This window comes from Heliangelus exortis, chromosome 1 (genome assembly GCF_036169615.1).
Source record: "Heliangelus exortis chromosome 1, bHelExo1.hap1, whole genome shotgun sequence".
Lineage (NCBI taxonomy): Eukaryota > Metazoa > Chordata > Aves > Apodiformes > Trochilidae > Heliangelus > Heliangelus exortis.
The window spans coordinates 98,459,667-98,479,350 of record NC_092422.1 but is presented as its reverse complement, the minus strand read 5'-3'; the positions used below and the strand labels follow the sequence as shown (position 1 = coordinate 98,479,350).

Here is a 19,684-nt window from a genome sequence, read left to right as displayed (position 1 = left end):
TTTTAGTCTTGGGACAAATTTTTTTTGATAGTTTTAACGAAATTACTAGTGAGGTGCACAGGCACAAAGCGAAGTTGAAAAATGTTGGGAAAGTTATTTTTAGGCTCTTTCAAAATGATAGTGTCACTATCTTATTTTTTAAAAATCAAATATTTTATTTCAAAGAGGTTTTTTAAAGGAAGCATTATGCATGGAGGCCAGAGACCATGTGTGATTTAGGAAAATAAATTGGAGGCAAGGCCCTCTCTAAGCCTCAGTGTGGTCATGTACCTGGAAAAACTATTAACTCACATCTTCACATGCCAAACAACTGGTATGAAACATGAAATGTAGAAATGTAGATGTAATCCTTCACTCCACAATTTGTAACCAATGCTTCAATATCAGTTCTTAAAACCAAGGAAAGGGTGCATGTATGGGCATTATGCCATACTGATGTGAGTTCACTGGATATAATGGGATGCAGTGCCACAGTGAAATGTGACAGTGGGTTAAAGTGACCATTTTAGAACGGCACCTTTTATTTGATACAATTCTTTCTACTTTGTTTGAATACACAGGGTAAATTGGGGTACAAGAATAAATGGCTCTCCTTTCCACTTTTTTTTTTTTTTTTAATTACCTTTTCAGTATTTGACTGCATTTAAAACAATATACAACTTTAATCTGAAGCTAGACATCAAGCAGTTTTTAAAGTATTTTATCTTAGAATATAAATTTTCATCTGTACTCTCTACTCTACATTCTCCAGAGTTCATAATTACTTTGCTTATGGGAACAACTCTTTCCTTCCCTATCCCAAGTATGAAGAACGTTTCCTAAAAACAAAATGCACAAGTGGAAACTCAGCATTATGACATTATTAATAAAGTCCTTCTTCCCTGCTTTTATCTAATAACTCTGAATTAAAGATCTGAATTAGTCCCTCTGCTATTTACAAGCTGCCTGAAGAACTTAGAGTGCCCATGTCTGTGAAGACAAGAGTCTGTAAGACTTGCAAACAGGAAAATTATAATTTCAGATAGCTAGCCCTCTTCTTTCCCTCACTGGATTCAAATGCCAGTTGTAACACTGCAGATTAGAGCAGGTATCATGACCGATTGTGATTTTCCTGTCAATAACTTAGAAAGACTGATAAATTATGTGCCACTTTTTTGATATACAGGGTAGTCGATCATATCAAGGTCAGCAGTTGAAAAATATGTGGGAATCATGACATTTGGTGATTGCAATCTGACAGGAAATATATGAAAATAGTTTTAACACTGAAGACTTTTCTTGAGAAGCTTAAGACAGATTGTGTGGTAGCAGACTGTAACACCAAGATATAAGTGCTAGAAATTCAGCTAAGGCAAAGAGCACCCATTTAATTACTGTTGGCTACCAACTGCTCCTGAGGAAGATTCAAGTCAGCTGTGTTATGAATAAGGTTGAAAAAACAATCTCAAAATCGATCTTTGTTCTTTCTGTCTGTGAGTATTATTGAAGCCAAGCAACGGGCAAAATAACCAAAAAGTTAATAGGCCAATTTCCTGAGAGGATTAAAAACAAAAGCCAAGTGTGTATAGGAGACACATGACAGTACCATATGCAGATACTAAACAGGCCTTCTAAGTTATTTGGAGGAAAACAGTGTACATGAAAGGGAGATCATTCTTCATCCAGGATGTGTCATTTGGACAGATATTTGCTGCCCAGGATCAAAAAAATAATCATGGTTCAAAAAGATGACCAAAGAGTATGTTCACTGAATTACATCCTGCACAATTTCAGTGGCCACTGCACCCTTTATTTGCCATGTCCCCAGAAGAATGTCACAGTCCAGCTGTGATTATGAATCACAACACACAAGATAACTGCAAGAGAATAACTACCTGGCTACAGTATAAGGAAAATTTTCCTCTAGCACTATCCCCCCTTGTGGAGGTGGAATGGGACCAGACCTTGAACACCTGCCCTGTTGATTTCCAAAGTTCTAAAGAAAAAAAGGAAGGAGCAAAGTCTTCTGAAGAGGAAATACGCCATGTCAGGCTGCTCCACCCTGAGGAGATTTAACAGCTCTATGGATCTGCATGGCCATGGTTCAGCCTCCCATTTAAACATACATTCACTCCGATACCTACTTAGCAGTGCACTTAAGAATGTGCATTACTGAATAATGATAGATGGCTGAATGGGGGCCTGAGGGAGCCAATAATGTTCTGAATTTATCATGCTATGGGGGCCGCCCTGCAGCCTGGAACCGAGTGACAGAATTAAAAATGGGAGAGAAGTACAAATGGGCTCAGTTAATAAGCTTAACGGCTTCATCCAAGGTGTAGGTCTAATAACTCACATGCTAGAAATAGCAGATAAGATTACATATAGTCCTTTGGCCTTAGTGACATTTTTCCATAGGTCTGACACGTCATCACTAATCCTGTTTTCCATTTCTAGAGAGTATTTTATAAATAATCGTGTTGATTCTACAGCCAGCAGAGTGACACAGCAGCCAGCTGTTATTTTTAGTTAAGTGCTGAGCTGAATATTGTCTTGAAACAGAACAAAATTAAACCCACAGCCAGTCTTAGGAAGCTTCTTGCTAATATCTAGTGAGCCAACAGTTTGCTTACCCATTTAGCATTGCTTTTATTGATGATGAAATTCAAATTCAGTGATGAATGAATGTTCCATCACTTAAACATCCCCTTAAGGAAAACAGAAATGTATGATAAGAGTTAGCAGACACCAAATTGCTGGATTCCATTATTCACTGCTGTGTGTGTATATCTTCATGGACTATGTATGCAGTGCCATTCCACAAAACCAGCACTGAGAAATGTGAAAAATGTTTTGCTACACTTTGTGCTGATTAACACACAAGATTTTCTAGTCCTACACTAGTAGCAAACCTGCCTCTGTAGGCTGGGTAAATGAAAATAAAGTTCTGTGTTGGATAGGTTGATTATATTTTTTTTATCCAGAAAATTAATGAAGCCTAACTTCAGAATAATATAATGCTGAAGTAATGCTGCCAAATCAAAAACCAGAACAAAACAAGAAAAAAGCATGGAACAAAAATCCTGACATAAACAATCATGCAGTCTTACTGCTTGAAAACGATAGCAGAGCACAGTGCTATGGACATGCATTTACCAGACCTTGACAAAAACATTATAATTTCCAGTAGTTTATTAGGACATCATATATCACATTCTGGGTACAAACCAAAAAATCCTAGCAGATGAACCTCTACTGAACAAGAAAATATTGGTGTAGTATTCATGAACTACTAAGTTGGTTTGTAGTCACAATGAAGGGAGAAAAAATCAGGGGCTTAACTTTATTGTCCACCTTTGTTACTAGAATGTCATATTTCATTAAGGTTGTGTAACACAGCACTAGTTAAATAGCTAGAGCTTCACACAACCAAAATACTTAGGGCATGCTAGGGGCAGGTTACAGCCATATTTCACAAGCATGATTAAACACACTTAGTGTGAATAGTGAAGAGGTGGCTCACTCCTGTAGTAACAAGGTCACAGCAAGGTCTCCAGCAGGGTGTATCCCCAGCAAGTTCACTGATGATACAAAACTGGGAGAGGTGGCTGACACTTCAGAGGGCTGTGCCACAATCCGGTGTGACCTGGACAGGCTGGAGAGCTGGGCAGAACCTAATGAGCAAGTGTAGGGTCCTGCACTTGGGGATGAAGAAGCCCAAGCACCAATATAGGTTAGGGATGGACCTGCTGGAAAGCAGTGCTGAGGAGAAGGATCTCGGAGTCCTAACAAATAGTAAATTATCCATGAACCAGAAGTGTGACCTTATTGACAAGAAGGCCAATGGAATCCTGGTTTGCAAAAGAACAATAAAATCTTAAAGAGTGTGGCCAGTAGATTGAGGGAGGTCATTCTCCTCCTCTACTCTGTCCTGGTGAGGCCACAGCTGGAATATTGCATCCAGTTCTGGGCTCTGCAGATCAAGAGAGACAGAGAACTAAAACAGTCCAGCAGAGGGCAGCAAAGATGATTGGGGGATTGGAGCATCTCTCTTGTGGGGAAAGGCTGAGAGAGCTGGGACTTGTTAGCCTAGAGAAGGGGAGGCTGAGGGGAGACCTTATCAATGTCTGCAAATATCTAAAGGGTGGATGCAAAGAATATGGAGCCAGACTCTTCTCAGTAGTTCCCAGAGACAGGATGAGGGGCAACGGGCACAAGCTGGAACATGGGAAGATCCATTTAAACATAAGAAAAACCTTCTATACTATGAGGATGACAAGGCACTGGAACAGGCTGACCACGGAAGTCGTGGAATTCCCTTCTCTGGAAATATTCAAAACCTGCCTGGATGCAGCCCTGTGTAAGGTGCTCTAGGTGATCCTGCTTTAGTGGGAGAGTTGGACTACATGATATCTACAGGTTCCTTCCAGCTCTAATAATAGATTTACAGTCTGCTTTCATAATGGGGAGAACCCTGTCAGACAGGAGAGCATCTCCAGTCTCCTGCAGGAATGTTATGATGTAGGCACATCTCAGAGCCCAGGCTCATCAGTGTGTGGTGATGTTCTGCAGAGTCATCTCAAGAACCCTGCACTGCTATGCTTTTAGAACCAGGACCATTATATAGAGCACCAAAGTGATTATCTAGAAGAGACAGACATGCACAGAGTGATATTGTTGCAGCAGAAGGGTTTAAGAAGAAAAAAGGTCATTCCATTCCTGTCAGAATTCAACAAGTGCATAACACAATTCTTCTTATTCTATCACTCCATCACTCTTTCCAAGCAGGTCTTGTATGCAAACCCAGTTTGTGATATTGCAACTACATATGCCCAGCAATCTCATAGGTAAATGGTACCTAATCCAGCCTGGCACAATTTCTGCAGGGAGAACAGCCTCTCTTTGAATAATGAACATCCTGTTTTCTGTTTACTCCTTCACCAGACCGCATCATATGTTGCCATGGATACAGTAATTAAAAATGAAGGAGCACTGTAAATCAGAGAACAATGATACTAATAATAAAGGATTAAATAGGTTAACATTATTTAGGAGGATAAAAACACAGAAGACAACCTCCTCCACACGTCTGCCTAATGAGATCTTGTAAAATGCAAAGTTTGTTCCAGAGACCATCAGTTACAAAGTTCATACAACTCACCCTTTAGAAATGCTTTTTTTTTTTTTTTTTGTTAATAAAACAGTCAATCAAAAACCCCAAAAATCAATGCTTAAGACAAAGTCTACTAGTATCTGGACCCAGTATTTTCATTTTCTATTTCTTGCAAAGAGAAATTCTTTTCATACAGAGAAGCTGCACTAATCTCACTTTGTTGCTGTCTGTATAGAAACTCATGACCTGTTTTTGAGTGTGCTTCCTAAGACTGGATGGAAATCAGGTCATTGGCTACAGAGATGAGATTTGAACAGTTGCTCTAAAGAGACTAAATAGTTTCAACAGTTAAGTCAGATGAACACACTTGTGCCTGCATACAGAGTAATATTTTTTGCAAAATATGTTGCATACTTTGTAACCAAATTTTACTTACCAAAGACACAGACCTATCAGGTGGTCCACAGTTTACATGCATGCTCAGTGGAGTGCTAGCTCGGCTTTCAGTAGCTGTTGTATCCTGGGATTCTTGATGTTCTGGGACAGGCTCATACAAGCTGTCCATTGAGCCCTCCTAAAAGACATTTAAACAGATTTTCAAAGAGAAACTTGTAAGCACATTTTAAAAATAGTAATTATAAAGTCCAAGCAGTTTCTGTGATGTAAAAAAGAGAGATTAAATTTCCTCCTCTTTGTCTGAAATCTTTTATTCTTTCTCTAAAAGATCATATATAAGTGGATTATAGTAAGTGGCTAAATGCTGGAGTTCACAGCATCATGGCTTAGATTCCACAGATTGCCAGGGGTAAAGATGAGGGTACAGCAAAAATGAATAATATCTGCCCAGAAGGTGTAAAGTCAGGTGTATATTTATACACAAAAGGAAAGACCATGTAAAAACTATGAACATTTTAAACCATTAAAATTTCTAATTAAACTATTTATATTTTTTTATTTAGTACTTCTTTATGGGAAAGAAGTTAATCTGATGCAAAAATGTAACCCCATTCCTTATAAATAAATAAATAGAAGGATTGTTGCCATCTCCCAGAATTTGAGAGTCATGATTTAGGCCCAAAAAATTATGAGAATGACTAGAATTAAAAATAAATTCCATTTGCAGTTGAAGTTTAGACTTCTATATTATAATACACATGGAAAGGTTCTTTTCTTCCAGACACCAGGAATATAGATATTTTAATGAAAACTAAGATTTTCAGATTTATCCTACAAATCTGAGAGCCAGGATTATATATACACACCACCATTCCATAATTCAAGAGTTACATGAAAGCAGATGGCAAAACTAAAGATACTCTCACTAATGAACCTAGATTTTAGATGTTGCCACTTTGATCTTCAGTGAATATATTCCCAATGAATTTTGATTACTGATTTTAACTGCATTAATTAAGGAATAAATCAAACTTATAGTGGTGTGACTTGCAGCAGAGCAACACCATTGAAATTAACAGGATATATTATAATGCAAAAGCAGTTGTTTCTCTAGTAGAGAAGATAAACACAGATGTACATTTGAAGTTATGCTGTTAACATGTAAAACTTTATGGCCAATATTATTGACTGGTGCAACAGTAGTTCAAAGAAATGATTAAATTTTGCAGCCACAATGTTTATCTATGAATCTTCATTTGTTTCAGTCTAGTAGAGATTTGATAAGCCATAATAAATGTTGAGGGAGAAATATTACAAGTTGAACCTCTTGAAAATACTCAGTTTATCTGCCAGAGTTTATTCTAGGGACTGATGAGTTAATGTGTCTTGGGAAAGTGGTGAATGGCTTATGAAACACGATACATGCCTTGTGCTCCTAACAGACTGGGCTTTGACAGCAACTGTGTTTACTCCTAAGAACAGGACTTTTTCTTACTGTAACTGCATTGCCACGTAGCAATGATGATTCAGCCTCCTGACCTGAAGCTGTGAACTCAACAGTTCTAATGAATTAATGAGTTTAAAACCTTCTTACATACTTTTGGGATTCTACAATGTAACGCTATACTTCTCCCTACAAAGGGGGTAATAATAAAGATCCCCTGAGAAACAGTCCCCAGGAACAAGGGAGCAGAATGGTGCTGGAATATATTTAGGACACTTTCCATAGAGTGCAAGAGCTCTTGATCCTTTGGCATGAGAAGGTAAGCAAGGAAGGGAAGAGACCATCATGGATGAGCTGAGACCTGCTGGCCAAAATAACAGGCAAGAAGGAGCTGCACAGGCAGTTCAAGCAGAGACAGCTATCTTGGGAAGAGTATAGGGGGACAGGCTCAGTTGGGAGCCTGTTATAGGGAGCCTGCTCATAGGGAGCCTGCTCAGTTGCGTGGGATGAGGTCAGGAAGGTCAAAGAGTGGCTGGATCTGAACTTGGCAAAGGATACAAGGAATAACAAGAAGGGCTTCTACAGGTTTGTCAGTCAGAAAAGAAGCATGTGCTTCCACACTCCGACAAGCAATGATGGCAAACTGGTAACAACAGAAAAAGAGAAGGCTGAGGTTCTCAATAAATATTTTGCCTTGGTGACATTGCACCTCACACCTCCCAAGTTAGTGAACCACAAGACAGGGATGAAGGGGTCAAAGTACCTCCATCTGTAAGTGAAAATAAGGTTTGTGACCACCTAAGGAACCTGTATATGTGCAGGTGTATGGGATCTGATGATTTCCCCAGAGTCCTGAGTGAATCAGCTGATGCAGTTGCCAACCAACTCTCCATGATCTCTGAAAAGCCATGGCAGTCAGGTGAAGGCCCTGGTGACTGGAAGAAGGGAAGCACTACACCCGTTTTTAAAAAGTGTAAAAAGGAGGACACAGGGAACTACCGACCTGTAAGCCTCACCTCTATGCCTGGGAAGATCATGGAACAGTTCCTCTCAGAAGCTCTGATAAAACACATGGAGGACAGGGAAGTGATTCAAGACTTTACTAAGGCTTTACTGAGGGCAAGTCCTGCTTGACCAACCTAGTGACTTTACAACGGAGCCAAGACATAGAGATGTCATCTATCTGAAGTTCTAGAAGGCCTTTGACACAGTCACAGCATCCTTCCCTGTAAGTCGGAGAAATGCAGATTTGATGGGTGGACTCTTTGGTGGATAAGGAATTGGCTGGATGGTTGCATCCAGAGGGCAGGTGTCAATGGCTTGTAATCCAGATGGAGAAGAGTGACAAATGGTGTCCCTCAGGGGTCTGTACTGGGACTGGTGGTGCTTAATATCTTCATCAATGACATAGACAATGGGATTGAGTGCATCCTCAGCATGTTTGTTGATGACACTAAGATGACCGTTGTGGTCAACATACCAGAGGGATGGGATGTTAATCAGAGGAACCTGGTTAAGCTGGACAAGTGGGCCCATGTGAACTTCATGAGGTTCTACAAGGCCAGGTGCAAGCTTCTGCTCCTGGGTAAAGACAATACTTGTTATCAATACAGACTGGAAGATGATGTGACAAACAGAAGCCCTATGGAAAGGAACTTGAGGGTACTGATAGATGAAAAGATGGACATGAGCCAACAAGGTGCACTTGCAGCCTAGAGGGCTAATCACATCCTGGGCTGCATCAAAAGAAGAGTGGCCAGTAGATCAAGAGAGGTGATTCTTCCCCTCCACTCTGCTCTTGAGACCCCAGGTAAGTACAGTGTGAACTTCTGGAGACCCCAACATTACAAGGAAATGGAGTTGTTGGAGTGAGTCCAGAGGAGGAACACAAAAATGATCAGAGGGCTTGAGCACCTTGCCTATGAAGACAGGCTGAGAAGGCTGGGATTGCTCAGCCTGGAGACGAGACTCTCGGAAGACCCTATAGTGACCTTGCAGTACCTGAAAGGGCCTATAGAAAAGCTGGAGATGGACTGTTTACAAGGCCATGTAGTGATAGGGCAAGGGGCAATGGTTTTAAACTAGAGCAGAGTAGATTTATATTGGATATTAGGAAGGAGTTCTTTACTATGAGAGGGGTGAGGCACTGTAACAGGATTCCCAGAGAAGTGGTGGAGGCCCCATACCCTGGAGGTCAGGCTTGACAGGGCTCTGAGCAACCTTATCTAGTTAAAGATGTACACTGCAGGGACAGTGTACATTTAAAGGTCCCTTTAAAGTGACCTTTAAAGGTCACTTCCAACCCAATGCATTCTATGATACTGTAAGACAGGACTTCAGTGAAGAGAGTAATTAATTAAGAAGTGGAAGCATAAAAGAGTGTGAAAGAGCCTTAGAGAGAGAAAATGGGAGGCAATAAGAAGGGAGCAAATGAGAATGAATGCTCAGGGAAGGGAAAGAGGGAGAGTGTGAGCAAGAGCTCAAACAAGTAGAGAAAGCTCATGAGAAAAATGGAGTGCAAGGGTGTGAGGAAGGGCAGATGAGAATGAAAAAGCAAATATATGGAACGTCAGAAAGTACATGTGAAAGAGTGAGGGCTTGAGGAGTAGATAATGTATGAAAAATAACAGGGGTCAAAGAAAGGGGATGAACACAAGCAGTGGAGCACATAAGAAAGCAAAATGCACACAAGAGAGAATATAAAAAAGTGAGTGCACAAGGAAGAGCAAGCACTCAGAAGAGAGAGCAGGAAAAGAAGATGGAGATAAGATTGAAAGGAAGAGAGAATGCATGAGAACAAGTGGGAGAAACAGTGAGAATGACTGGGCAAGAAAGAGCACATGAGAGAGAGATATTAGATGAGAAAGAGAAAGCCTACCTGAGCAAAAGTGAGTATGAGGGCACAGGAAATAGTGTGAGTGCATGAGGAAGCACAGTAGTATGTGTGAGATGGAGAGTAAGTGCATGAGAAATATCAAGTGCATGTGAGGAAGTTCCAGGGAATGAGAAGGTGTGAAGGCATGAGAAAGAGGGAGGACCCACAAAAAAGGGAGGGGACTGAAGAAACGGAATGCACAGGAAGAGTGTGAGCATGGACAAGAAAGTGATTGAGAGAAAAAGCATGAGGAAGAGTGACCATGTGTGCAGAGGAGTGTGTGAGAAAGACCACACAAGAAAGAGGGAAATAGTGCATAAGAAATAGAATGTGTGGAAAGGTGAGAGAAAGAGATGGCACAAGGAAGAAAGCATGAGGGTGCAGGAAAGAGTGAGTACACTATTGGAGGAAAGACCACAAGGTCACAAGAAAGAGTTCAAGGTTGTCAGAAAGTAAGTGAAGGTGCAACAAATAGACCAGGAATGAGAGAGACAGCGAGGGCACAAGAAAAGGAGTGGGCGCTAGAAAGAGCATAGCAATATCCAGAAAGAGCAAGCGTGCAAGAAAAAGTGAGCATGCATGAGGAGTGTAAGCTTGGCAGAAAGGGAAGGTGATAGAGAGGGTGAGAGAGAAGGAGAAAAAAAGAGTAAAACCTAACTAAAGCAAGAGTGAGAGAGGAAAAAGGAAGGTGAGATTCAAAGACAGAAGCTGGGAGTAAAAGTGCTAAAAAATAAGGGGAGATAAAGAGTACATGAGAAAGATGAAGTGAGAATGCCCACATGAGGAATGCCCTGTGAGTGTGAGGGCATGGGAAGGCACAGGCATGAGAAAGGAAAGCACAAGAGTGAGATAAAGTGTATAAATGTGTGAGAACATGGTCGCACAGGAAACAGCAAGCATGTGTGTGGAAGAATGAGGGTGTGAGAAAGAGGAAGCACACGAAAGAAGCAAGGCCACAAGACGGGGAACACTGCAGAAAGGGAATGCAAAAGAAGGGAAGAGAGAAGGTGCAGGGGGTGGGAGCAGAGAGATGGAGTGAGAAAGCAAGCATGAGAGTGTGAATAGGATCAAGTACAGTGTTGTGAGAAGGGAGGTGAGGGCACAAGAAAGTGAGAGTGTAAGAAAAAATCAAGGGCATAAGAAAAGGAGAAGGCATAGGAAAGTAGGCCTGCATGCAAGAGAGAGTGAGCATGCAAGAAAAAAAGCATATGAGAGAAAAATTGAGAAAGTAAACTAAAGTGGAAGAGAGGGAAAGCACCTGAGAGAGAATGCTCACAGAAAAAAACTTCTCATGTGAGAAAGAGTAAGCATGAGGGAACAGGAAAGGAATAAAGAAAGGGCAGGGTTGAGAGCAATAAAATATTAGTGCACACGAAAGCAAGTACACAGGGAAGAGTAAGAGTGCAAGAAGAGTGGGAGAAAGGAGTTCAGAAAGGAAGCATGCAAAAAAAGTACAGGCATGCATGAGCAAGTGTGCAAGAAAGTGTGAGGTTACAAGAAAGGGATCAATGTGTTAGAAAGGAAGCACTGGCATAAGAAAGGATGTGATGGCTTGAGAAAAGACTCAGAAATAACAGTGTAGGAAAGAGAGTGCACATGAGAGAAAAATGCAGGAAACAGAGTGGAAGAGCAAGAGAAGGAGGGGTAGAGTGAGGGAGAGGGCAAAAAGTGAATAGATTAGCAGGAGGAGTGGCTGAGGGAACTAGGGTTTTTTAGTCTGGAGAAAAGGATTCCACTGTTGTGTGATTGTAGGAAATAGTGCAGAGTTGAGAGAAAGGCATTTAGAGCATGAGAACATTAACATACAAGAAAAAGCGAGCATGCACAAGAGTGCATCTAACAGGGAGGAGAGAGAGAAGACAGTAGAAGAGAGGAAAAAAAGAAAACAGAAAAAGAGAGAAATAAACGGAGAGATAACGCAATAGACTGAGCATGACGATGGGGAAAAGCGTGGACATGAGAAAGAGAGGCAAGGGGGCATATCTGAGAAAATGCAAGTGCAGAAGAAAGAGTGAGCACATGAGAAAGCAAGAGCATAAGAAAGGGAGAACACTTGAGAAATGGAGTGCACAAGAAGCATGAGTATATAGAAGAAAGGGACCACAGGAGAAAATAAGTGAGAGTATGACCAAGCAAGAAAGGGAAGGAGGGAGGGAGTAAGAAACAGAGAGAGTGAGAGAACATGTGAGAGATGTGAAAGAAAGAGAGGCATGGTGCAAGAAATACTGTGTGCCTGAGAAAGCAAGCATGAGGTTGTGAGAAAGACTGATGTGAGGTTGCAAGAAAGGATGTAAAGTAGTTAGGGTGTGAGGTTGTGAAAAAGGACATGAGGTTGCAAGAGAAAAGACAGTGTTGTGAGAAACCACATGGGATGCAAGAAAGGTCATGAAGATTTAAGTAAAGGAGTGGGCACAAGAAGATGTGCATGAGAAGGAGAAAGGGGGAGTGAGAGGGAGGGAGATGAAGAACGGAAAACCAAGCCCTCAGGAGAGGAGACAGAGCATGTGAATAAAGAAAGTGTGCTGGAAGGAGGCTGCATGAGACAGGTGTCATGAGAAATTGTATGCAAGGGCATGAGAAAGTGTGAGATAAAGCTCACAAGAAAGGACACAGGGTTGCAAGAAATGGGATGAAGGCATGAGAAAGTACAACAGGAGTAGAATAAGGATGTAAAAACAGAGTTGATATGAGAAAGAGCAGCTGAGAAAGAGCAAGCATGTAAGAGTGATTGCATGTGAGAGAGCAAGAAAAAGAAAAAGCTAGATAGAGAAAGGAGCAAGGGGTAGGGGAGAGGGAAGTTTTGAGAAAGAAAGTGATCAAAAAGGGGAGAGAGAGATATAGTGTGTGAGGTGAAGACAGAGTTGTCACTAAAGATGTGGGAGGGCACAAGAAAAAAGCTTGTGCAAGAATCCAAGCATGGGTATGTGAGAATGAGCACAGGGTCACAAGAAAGGCATGAAGTTGTGATGATGGCAAGGGCATGAGACATGGAAAAGGTGCACCAGCATTTAAAAAAGGAGTGAGCATGTGCATGAGAGAAAGGACAATAGAAAGGGGGAGTAGGAGGGAAAGAAGGAGAAAGAAGGGAAAGGAGAGGGAGAAGGGGAAAAGAAAGAAAAGGAGAAAGGGAAAGAGAGTATGTGAATAAGAGTGTGCAAGAAATAAAAGCATGTCAGGAGAAAAAAAAAACCAAACATGCTATTAAGTGAGGTTGTGATGAAGAGTGAGAAATAAGCCACAAGAAAGAGTGCAAACCAACAAGAAAGAGTGTGAGAAAATGCATAGAGTCATGAACAAGGTGTAAGGGGAGTGAGAAAGAGAGTGAGATCATGAGAAGGAGGAGTAGAAATTAGAAAGATTGTAAGCATCAGCAAGAAAAGGAAGGCATAGGAGAAAGAACAAATTTGTGTGAGAGACAATGAGAACGAGATAGATGGCAAGAAAGAATGAGTGGGCATGAAAGGGAGAGAGTGATAAAGCATGTGAGGAAGAGCAACTATGAAGGTGTGAGAAACATTGGGCAGGAGAAAGGATCTGTGTGCACAAAGACATGAGCATATGTGAGAGAGGAAGTGTGTGCAACAAAACGAGAAAGCTGAAGCATAAGAAAGGCAGTGTGTGAGAAAAGGAGGGAAAAAAAGAGTGATGGAAAATGAGTGCAAGAGAAAGGGAGACACTGAAAAGGACTGTGAGACACATCATGCAAAAAGTGTGAGAGAAAGAACTCCAACAAAAAGCATGAGAATGAGAGAGCTTGAGCAATACAAAGAGTGAGCACAAGGGCACAGAACAGGGTGGAGCAGGCACAAGAAAGTGACAGAAAGGGGGTGTGAGACAGGACAATCAAGAAAGTGAGTGCAAGAAAGGAAGGACAAAAAAGTGAGGAAGAGGACTCAACAAAGTGCCCCTTCAGCTTACAGAACATTTCTTTGCTGGCTGTTTTTATACTTTGTAGGAGTGTATTTGTCTTGCAGAGGGGAAATACTGAAAAGAATAACTTTCTTGTAGGGCAACCAGAAAACAGAAATTTTGTTGCTTCTTTTGTTTATTTAAGTTTGGTCTACTTTTTATACCAAAAACACAATGTCACCAAAATGTTCCATTTCACACATCAACACTTTCAGTAGTCCTGAGCACACTAAACATAGCAAAGCAATAGGAGAGATACCAGAAGAAAGCATTAACTTAATTCTCGAGCATTTAGTACATTTCTTTTCTCCTGTATAGAACGAGAAAGCCTCTTGAAGTCTTGGCATAAGGAATTTTATGGGAGAAAAGATTCTAGTGCAGATTTAGAAGAAAAAAAATTGTTTGTAGCTCTTCTTATGATATTACCATGGCATGCAGAGACTAGATTGATCATAAGGTGGAGAGAGGTGCAATAGTAATGCAGTAAGGTCATTCTCCAGGTCAGTGTTTAAATGTGAACTCCTGTGTTTGGTGGATGATAGCAATCCAGCTAAAATGGAAAAGGAGTACATGAAGATGATCGCATGGGAGGCACTACATATCTCAACCACTCAGACCTCTTCTACTCACACTACATTTTAGAGGGCCGTCTTTTCACATCCAAGCAATCCTTTGTTAAAACATGTATTTTTAAGACAAATAAATTTCTATGTAATATCACATCCCAATAGCCACAGGAGCATTACCATCCTTGTATTTACTCTATGGAGGCTCCATTTAGTTAGCAATTTATCTACTACACCACTTTTGTTAACACTTATTTTCTCTGCATCTTGCATCATAGAAACATTACATTTTAGAACCTGGGGCTGTTTGAGTTTATAACGTTAGTGTAATATATTTTACATTGTGCTAGAAACACATCTTTAAATCAGCTATCAAAATAAAGTATCTAACTAGTTCAGCGCTACTGGAAGTCACTAAGACAATTAGATTTTCACTCACTACTTTATGTTTTACTATCAAAAGTGATTTTTAGCAATATATGATGTGAAAGAGATGATATGCAGATACAAGGGACCTTATTTGCCTTGAAGATCAGTGCTCAACTTGAACAACTGTTTTGAGCAATTCTATGATTATCTTTTCTCTACTGCCCACCCTTCTTACACAGGTTTCTTACATATAAGATGTTGGCACCTCTTAAGTATCTGAAATTCTTACCTTTCTTCCATTACTAATGTCACCGTTCACTACCAAAGAAGATAGGATCTAGTCTATAAGTACTGCCTTGTGTTAGGAAGGCTTTCATGACCCTCATGTGCTTCTTATGGAAGCTTTACTGAAATCCAGTTTTTCTTTGAAAAGAAATAAATCTGGCTGTATCTCTCTGAGTAAAGGAAATGATGGACAAGAATGAAACAGGTTACTGTAACACTATCATCTGCATGGGAATTCCTTGCCAGAACAGTTCCTGGCCCACTCTTGTCTTATTTTAACAAACAGACATCCAAGAGACTCCTTGGCACAGTTGTTAAAACACCATCAGCACTACATTTGACAGGCAAACTGCAGTCAGCTGCCTTGCTTTGGAGAATTTGCTAGAACAGACACAGGTGCCTGTGTTCTGTGGAGGCTTAATGCCTGGACACATTCCTGGATGCCTGGACACTTTATTAATTGGAGCTTCTGTAAAGAAATCTCTGAAAAGACTGTTATTTGGCTAAGTATACAACCATTGGTCAAAGATGGCCCCACCTAAGTAGAAATTTCTGCTGCTTCCAGAAGTAAATGTTATCAATCCAGTAAAAATATACCATCAGAAAAGAGAATAACTCAGGACAAGATTAAATGGTAGTGCTCCAGGTAAATTTGTGGTAACTGTCAGGTGTATACTTTGTGTATTGGAGAGCTGATTCAAGAAAAAAATACAAGAAAAAATTCTACCTTAGCTGCAGGACTTGGTGATTCAGTAATAACTTCTATTTCTCAGATTTGTAGCATGGTCTCATTTCTTTCAGGCGAGGTATTAAAATAGATAGTTTAGCAACATAACTTATTACAATTCCTACAGAAGTGGTTCTTGATTTGGACACTTCATTGTATACTGTCCATAATACAAATAGTATTATTCTAATTTAATTGTCTGAGATGCTAAGATGGAAAAGACACTGCAAATTCAGGGTCTAAGGTTGACTTTTTACATGATATGCCTACAAAAGAAGGGACACTCAAGCTTCTTGATCATTTTGTAAATGGAAAAGGGACACAAGGTTTTGAAGGCAAATCTAATTTGTCTGCATATCCCTTGAGATCAAGGCAATGAATTTGATACAATATTAATCTCAGTTGAGAAACCAAATAGTTCTGAAGTCAACTCAGACACAAAGTACTGCTGTGGAAACACCTCATGCTGGAGATCAAAGGGCTCCCACGAGGCAATAGATTGGAATAATTTCTGTCTACCTCCCTGGGAACAACAGGGTCCAGTTCAAAACCCTTACAACCATCTTATGACTCTTGAGAATCTTCAGCCTCCACATCATCATTTGATAGACTTGCTCATAACACTATGTCTTTCCTGATAAGAATATGTCTCAGTTTTACAGACAGGTATGAAAGTAAATCCACAGAGAGCCAAATCTCACAGCATAAATTGATGTTCCTTTAACTACCGTAGCAGTTACACTACTTTGGGTTAGTCAGAAGTCTGGTTCTTCTCTGTTTCTAAACAGAATATCCCTGTCATTTCCTCAGGATGTATCTTACTTCAACCACTATAGTGCATAGGGTGGAAAACTATTTTCTGAGCCATAGAACTATGTATTTTAAAATATATACGAATAGGTACTCACACACAAGAACACCTTGTTGCAGTCTGTAGTTTTTTCAGGTTTTGTGAGAAAAATACTGCCAAGAGAATACTATGTTCTTGAACATTCTTTCTGTTCTGTCTGCTGATAGTCTAAACTTCTCTTCCATGGTTTCATGTTTACCAGTGACTCCAGATGTTTCCTTGGAGTAAAGCAGCAGTGGTTTCTACTCATCAGTGGCTATTTCCATCTACTTAGCAACTGGTTACTCTAGTGTCTTCCAAAGATGTCCTCGAAGACTAATTATTTTGCTGCTGTGCATTATTTCTGACTCACTTCTCCTGAAGAGAACAATACCCTCATATTGATATTTTAACCACTTTGTTGTCAGCCTTTTTGCAGTCACAGCCTGACATAGTAGAAGTGGCTATTGTACACACTTGGATCCCAAGCTAGACAATCTGATTACAGAAAGAAACTGCATTGTATTGCATGCATAGAGGACTGCACAGGGATCTAGGTTTCATGAAATACATTATTGGCCTATGAATTATCTCCAGATCCTGAAAACTTGTGATATGTTTTGCCAAGGTGCTCAAAAGACTAACACAGCAGACAGAATGGCTCACATGGAAAGCCTGTAAGGAAAGGAGGTTATCTTCTTAGCAGCAATCTTTAAACAGAACTAATTATTTCATTACAGAAACTATCATGGCACTAGCTTTCACTTGCCTGAACCTTCCATTATTGCTGCAGTCATTAGATCTCTTAGTGAAACTCCACTTGCTGCACACCCTGTTTAATAGAGAAGCTGCAACTTGACCCACTCTCACCCACGCATTCTACTCTGCATTTTCCCCTAAATATTGGTTTATCAGTTGATACAATGCTCAACACCTCTTTAAAAAGTGAACTACATAAGATGCAAGAAGCTTCCACAGTGGGACAGTAAAACATTGATAAAACAATTCTGTCCAAAGTAACTGCAGAAATGAGTATTTTCAAGCTGTTCTAGAGTGCACTATGAAGCCATTGTTGACTTGAACAAACACACAGGTATCCACATTAAACTATGATCAAAAGTGTCATTGAATTCCTATGGTATTATTTTTTATGAATGACTCAATTACACAATCCTAAAATACCACTGCATTTTATTCTAAGTACCCCACAACAGCTTTTAATCTTTATGATATGGAGAACACCAGTATTCTGCACAGGGGGGAAAATACTCTAAACATCTGGACAGAAGATAAAAAACAGGCAAACAGATCTACTGTGCTGCGTAAATACAGCAAATATACTCTTCTAATTACTACTACTAATACTGAGCATTGGTTTTGACAGATGGTTAATCTTTAAAAACAGAAAGAGTTTCTGTGGATTACCTATCCTGATTTACCTGTTCATTCTATTTTCTTGGAGCAAGGAAAGAGAGTGAAAAGAAAAAAGGGAAAGTGAAAATTTTTTAAAAAGAATAGGGTCTTAAACAAGCTCCTCTGTCTGTGAGTAAATATTGCCATATGACTAGATTATCCCTGATAACTATGTATTCATGCTTGGCTAATTGAAAACTTATGCTTGAAAAGTTCTAGTAGTTCTCCCAAGCTTCTTAAGAAGCAGAACAGGTACTATGATCCCGAGAAGAAAAGTCTATCTTAAAGCAAATTATAGTGTAGATATATTCAGTAATTTCAACATACATGTGAGACATTTTACTATGTTGAGGTCAAATGCCTCATGTTTAAATCTGCATGTTTTTCACAGACAGTACACAGTACATTAATTATCTCCTTTTTTGCTTAACCTTAGTTTTACAGAACCATAATTTGCAATGTGTAATTTCTCATACATAAATAATTTTGTCTTTGCTATAGAGACTCACTGTTGTTACACAACCCTCGCACAGTTTGTGGTACAACACCTAGAAATTTTTCCATTCAAACACACCCACCAGTGCAGTTTGGCAACTCAGCAACCCGCTAAACAAAAACATGTGTGTGTACACTTACCAGAGAAAAACAGAAAAGATTCATGGTGGGGTTGAGATCCACTCCAGCTTCCAAAAAATTCAGCTCCACAAACTCCTGCCGCACAATGCAGCTCGTCCTTGCTCTCCCAGCTGTTTGTACATTTCTCCCTGGAGATTACTGCAAGATAAAATCCCTGCAATAATCCACTGGACTCAGAGCCCATTATCAAATGAGACAGGCTTCCCCAGGCCAGTACAAACTGTTTTCTGAATTAAAGAACAGAATGTTTACCAACAAACAAAAGAATGCTCTGAATGATTGTGGTGGACTCAGGAAAAGCTCTCTTGCAGGCTTTTCTTTCTGTTCAGTTTATCATCAAATAGAAAGAAAACTTCTTCTCCCTAAGACTACTGGAACATACAGCTAACTCCAAGGCAAATCTCCGCTTGCTTAGATTATCAAAAAACACACAGATTTTCTTGGAAAACACTGATTTTCTGCACAGATGAATTAATTTACAGATTTCAGTAATTATTGTATACTACAGTTGGAATGGAAGCATTTTGCTTGGAAAAGCAAAACCTGTGTGCCACTATCAAATTATTTTAAAAAATTAAATAAATAAATGTCTTCACGTTCTGGGCCTGCACACTAAAGAATATTTACCAAAGCAGTGTCTGACATGTTGACTACTCTATGATGCAGCTTAGAAGTAAACCAATTTTGCTACTAGAAAATATGGCAAATCTGAAAATTAAAAACTTCAGAGTATTCAAAGCTGACCCGTAGATTATGGTGAAAGGTATATTCTATACAGGCAAGTAGATGAGAGATAAGCAATTGTAAAGAAAAACAAGTCTATGTCACTAACAGGTATAAATCAGCAAATTTAAATAATAAATATAAATTCCTACCTGCAGTGGAGTAGAACTACAGTCTGAGGAAGAAATAATGATGAAAGCATTGTGATTCTCAAATTGTTTCAGATTGCAAGATACCTGAAATTTGACTGCTTTTGGAATAACGTTGCCTCCCAATCCACAATTATATTCCCATGGCTCTTATGTGAATGCCTTGAGATTTGGTTACATGAACAAGCAGGTGTTCGTAGCAAAAGATAAGATGAAATTCACCACAGATGGAGAAATAGTGTCAATGTGTGACCATAATCTTGATTTCCTT

The 19,684-nt window shown here is 39.8% G+C and overlaps 1 protein-coding gene across 1 annotated transcript in view; it reads right to left on the bottom strand.

Moving 5' to 3' along the window:
• Window positions 1–18,673, bottom strand: part of SAMSN1 (SAM domain, SH3 domain and nuclear localization signals 1) — a 92,700-nt gene extending 74,027 nt beyond the window's left edge. Inside the window, exons 1-2 of the mRNA XM_071755681.1 lie at window positions 18,542–18,673; window positions 5,529–5,666 (exon numbers count right to left, since the gene is read on the bottom strand). Coding sequence (XP_071611782.1) covers window positions 5,529–5,666; window positions 18,542–18,565 — 162 coding nt within the window. The 5' untranslated portion in view covers window positions 18,566–18,673. The remainder of the gene's footprint in view (window positions 1–5,528; window positions 5,667–18,541) is intronic.
• Window positions 18,674–19,684: the final 1,011 nt, after the last annotated feature.